This window comes from Sesamum indicum, linkage group LG4, assembly GCF_000512975.1.
Source record: "Sesamum indicum cultivar Zhongzhi No. 13 linkage group LG4, S_indicum_v1.0, whole genome shotgun sequence".
NCBI classification, from domain to species: Eukaryota; Viridiplantae; Streptophyta; class Magnoliopsida; order Lamiales; family Pedaliaceae; genus Sesamum; species Sesamum indicum.
The window spans coordinates 2,661,804-2,666,414 of NC_026148.1; the positions used below are offsets into that span (position 1 = coordinate 2,661,804).

Genomic DNA, 4,611 nt, shown 5'->3' on the forward strand with positions numbered 1-4,611 from the left:
TTTTTTGTGTTCTATTTTTGTGTTTTTTTATAATAATTTTTAATGTATGGTAATAGGAATATTTCAACATGTTTTTCTTATAATAAAATATTGTAATGTTGCGCCTGAAATGAAAGTGCAGAAAATGTAGATTGATGCTAAAAAGAGTATCTATGATTTTCAATAGTATTCACAAAACAGAGCAACATGCTCAAATACACAAAGCACCAGGCCCATTTTTGTGTTTTTGGATAACAATTTGCAATGTAAGAAAATAAGAATATCTCAACCTATTTTTCTTATAATAAAATGTGATGTCGTGTCTGAAATGAAATAGCAGAAAAAATGGACTCGTGCAAAAAAAGAGTATATGTGATTTTCAATATTATCCACAAAACAGAGCAAAATGTTGAATACACAAAGCTACATTCTCAATACAACAGAAAAAAAATATAATAAAATGCATGTTGCTTTGTGTATTGATATTTCTCTGTTTCGTGGATAATATTGGAAATCACAAATACTCTTATTTTGCACTAGCCTATATTTTTTGCACTTTCATTCAGGTACAACATCACAACATTTTATTATAGAAAAATAGGTTGAAATATCCTATTTCCTTACATGACAAATTGCTATAGAAAAACATAAAAACAAAGAAAGTACACGAAAGGGAGAGAACACTCATTTTGGCGGTAAATTTCCCTCCAATTCATCATCCCACATGCAGCAACAACAAAAAAATGAGTTAGTTGACAAACTAATAGCAATTTGCAACTTTCCGTTAAAAATTAATGGAAAGTTGCTAATGGGACCAACTTTGCAACTTTTCTTAACGTTTTGGGACCAAAAACGAATTCCCGTAAATCATGGGACCAAAAAAGGCACAAACCCTTCTTTGTGGGATCAAATATGCAATTTGCCGGTTGATTTTCTAATAACATTTCCATAAGGTTTTGCATTGTATTTTCTCAGCTGTATAAGCTCCTTCTAACCAGCATTTGCCTATCAATGGAAAATATCAGAATCATCTACACAACCTACTAGTGGATTGCAAATATTTCAATTGATTATGCTATCAAAAACAGTTACTAGATCATAAAGAGTATATTTTTCATACACTTAAGGTGAAAGATCAACATATCTCATTATTGCAATCGATCTCTTTTATCATATTAATCTCAACTAATAGGAAAGCCTCTTTTGCCTCTGGTTTTATTCAATATGCATATGCATCATATAGTTCAGCAAGTTCAATGTGATTGAATTCCATATTCTGGTTGCAGAATATTAAACTGTTGTTATCAAGTGCAAAGCAGGAGGTTGAGAGCCTGCAATATCAGCTTCAAAATGATTTAGAGCAACTTGGTATGTTTCTATTCTTAGGACCTGTTTTCCTTCACCTTCAAGAAAGTTAACTCCATGTGCTTGCTCGTGAACTTAATAATTAGCTTGTAACCACAAAAGTGCTAATAGTACATGCAAATGCATGCCCCTTATCCCAATGTGCTAATATAATTGCTGAAATGTACTTTAGAGCTATGTTCAATGTAACTAAAGCATCACAAAAACATAAATCTGCCTCAATACCTTAGAAGTTATCTGCCATTTGTTCACATGGTTTCAGGAGATCAAGTGCTTGAGATGTCTGCTGCTGCTCTTGGTTATTACAAGGCTGTAAAAGAGAATAGGAATCTGTACAACATGGTTCAGGATCTGAAAGGTTAGTTAAAGACGGTAGTGTATTCTGCTATATGCCAGTAAGAAATCCGAAAGTTTTTTTTTACTCAGGCTAAGTTTGTCTTGTTTATTTCAGTCTTTTATATCTTACTCTCGTGTTCATAAAAGCAATTCTATAGCAATAACAATATGGGAAGCTCACAACTATTAACATAAGAGTCTGATTGAGTATAAAAATGAAAGGGAGGGCTTAGATCTTTTTGAGTAAACTTTTTCATCCATTTTACCAAGGATCTATTTATCCGACAGTTTCTTGTTATCCTTTTTCAGGAAATATTCGAGTTTACTGCAGGATTAGACCTGTCTTGAACCCAGAGGAGCAAGATGTTATTGATTTTATTGGAGAAAATGGTTCACTAGTGGTCATTGATCCGAAACCCTTAAAAGATGAAAAGAAATTCTTCCAATTTAATCGTGTGTTTGGTCCAACAGCCACACAAGGTAATTGAGACTCTTTATGTTGGAAAGATCGACTTAGAGTTACTTTGTAGAGAACTAATTCTGATCTTTCAGACGAGGTGTACAGAGACACGCAGCCTCTTGTTAGATCCGTAATGGATGGTTACAATGTCTGCATTTTCGCTTATGGTCAAACTGGATCTGGCAAAACATATACTATGGTGAGGATATTCAGAGTCATAGTACTGCAGATGCATGCATTATATTACCTCTTGTATTTGGAACACTATTTAAATCAACATATATAATTATGAACTTCAGGGATTTTGGAAAAATTGATTGCTCAATAACATTTTTATTGACAGTTGGGTCCTCCAGGTGGATCAGCCAAGAATTTGGGAATCAGTTATTTGGCTCTTAACGAACTTTTTGAACTGTCTGACCAAAGAAAGGACATCACAAAGTATGATATTCAAGTACAGATGGTTGAAATACACAATGAACAAGTTCATGATCTTCTTGCAAAAGATTTAGGCACTAACAAATATCCTTTCACATTTACACATTCGTGTATTCTACTTTGTTTTGATTGGACTTTTATTTAGTTGTGAAAACTGCATCCTGAAAGAATGAACAGAATTTACTGCTTTTCAACCTTTGATACATGCTGTTGCACAGAGTTGGTTTCTTAACTGTTCGTAAATTAGAGATCCGGAGTTGTGCAAGCAACAATGGCATGGCTCTTCCAGATGCTACATTGCATCCTGTGAGATCAACAGTTGATGTCGTAAATTTGATGAAACTTGGTCAAGAGAACCGTGCAGTTGGTTCCACTGCCATTAATATTAGAAGCAGCCGTTCACACAGGTCAACTTCATTTTCTCATGTTTATTAATATATTCTTTTTTGTCCTGATACTAACTGTGGCCTCGAAAATAAACGCTTTTGCAGTATACTGTCTGTCCATGTGCATGGTGAAGATGCATCTGGAAGCTTATTCCGTAGCTGCCTCCATTTGGTGGATCTGGCAGGTAGCGAACGGGTTGATAAGTCGGAAGTTACTGGAGATGGACTCCAAGAAGCACAGAACATAAACAAATCTCTTGCTTGTTTAATAGATGTCATCACAGCCTTGGCACAGAAGAACTCTCATATTCCTTACAGAAACAGCAAACTCACTTTACTTCTGCAGAACTCCCTAGGTACTACTAATGCAATTACTATAGGGTAAATTACATCAACAACCTCTCACGTTAGTCTAATTACCCTAACACCCTCCTAACCTTTTTTGCAAAATTACAAAGTATACCCGTTAAGGTTGTAATTTAATTTACATTAATACCTCTTACAAGGGCAAAAACTTATATCAACATATCCCCAGAGGTAAATCACATCGACACCTGAGGTGGTGTACTTGTTTGCAAAAGGTGGGGGGGTGTTTGTTGTGGTTAGACCTAATCTCAAGTGGTGTAGATGTAAGCTACCCTTACTAATTTTAGCTGTCAAATGCTAGAACTTGTAGCCCTTTGATATGAAATGCTTGATTATCAAGTGGTTTCCTTTTCTTTTTCTTCCATATTGTAATTGTTAATATTTTCAAAGTATGGTGGCACCATGTTGTGCATTTGTTTACACAATATACTGATTGTAGTTTTCATGGGTAGGAGGAAATGCAAAAACCTTGATGTTAGCTCATGTAAACCCAGAAGGTGATTCTTTTGAAGAGACAATGAGTACTTTGAAATTCGCCCAGAGGGTATCAACTGTGGAACTTGGTGCAGCTCGTGTAAATAAAGAAAGCAGTGAGGTATTAGAGCTTAAAGCTCAGGTAAATAGAGTGACTTGCTTTTTCTTTTTTTATTCAGGAAAGATATATTAGTTGCTCTTGCAGCCAATCTGAGTTTTCAATCTTGTGATTTGTTAGCATGATGAGATTGCTTGAAAATTTTACAGATAGAGAACCTCAAAAAAGCATTGGGTGACAAGGAAGTCCAGACTCCTCTTACGAGAAAAACAAAGGAAGCAGCAAGAACTCCATCACAGAAACTTAAAACAATGACCGAGCGAACACCTCCACGTACCAGACGCTTAAGCATCGAAAATGGCAAGACCGTGGAATTGGAGAGATCAACAAATAATGACGACAAAAGAGGAGCCAAAACTCCTTCTGTTAAACCTAAACAATTCACTGAGAAAACACCTCCACCACGCTCCAGAAGGTTAAGCATTGAAAATGTCACCACTGCACCAGTAGAAAGATCAATCAATCACACTGACAAAAGAGGAGCCAAAACCCCTCCTGCAGCACAAACTAGCTCTCGAAGATTAAGTCTTGAAGGGCCAAGATATCTGCTGAAAGATTCCGATCACATCAAATTACCGGAAATGATGAGCAAGCCTATAAAGCCAGATGAAAGATGCTTGCAAAATCACAGTCAGCTTGAAGATGGAAAGTCAATCACAATTACGTGTGGGCAAAAAGAGAGCAGTGTA

The 4,611-nt window shown here is 35.8% G+C and overlaps 1 protein-coding gene across 1 annotated transcript in view; it reads left to right on the forward strand.

The window, feature by feature from the left end:
* The window catches only part of LOC105160042 (kinesin-like protein KIN-14L), a gene marked incomplete in the record, with an annotated part of 10,700 nt that overhangs the window by 4,811 nt on the left and 1,278 nt on the right, over positions 1-4,611 (forward strand). The window contains 9 exon segments of the mRNA XM_020693125.1: positions 1,266-1,347; positions 1,607-1,702; positions 1,990-2,160; positions 2,233-2,339; positions 2,484-2,662; positions 2,821-2,985; positions 3,070-3,320; positions 3,783-3,946; positions 4,072-4,608. Of these exon segments, the coding sequence (XP_020548784.1) occupies positions 1,266-1,347; positions 1,607-1,702; positions 1,990-2,160; positions 2,233-2,339; positions 2,484-2,662; positions 2,821-2,985; positions 3,070-3,320; positions 3,783-3,946; positions 4,072-4,608 (1,752 nt within the window).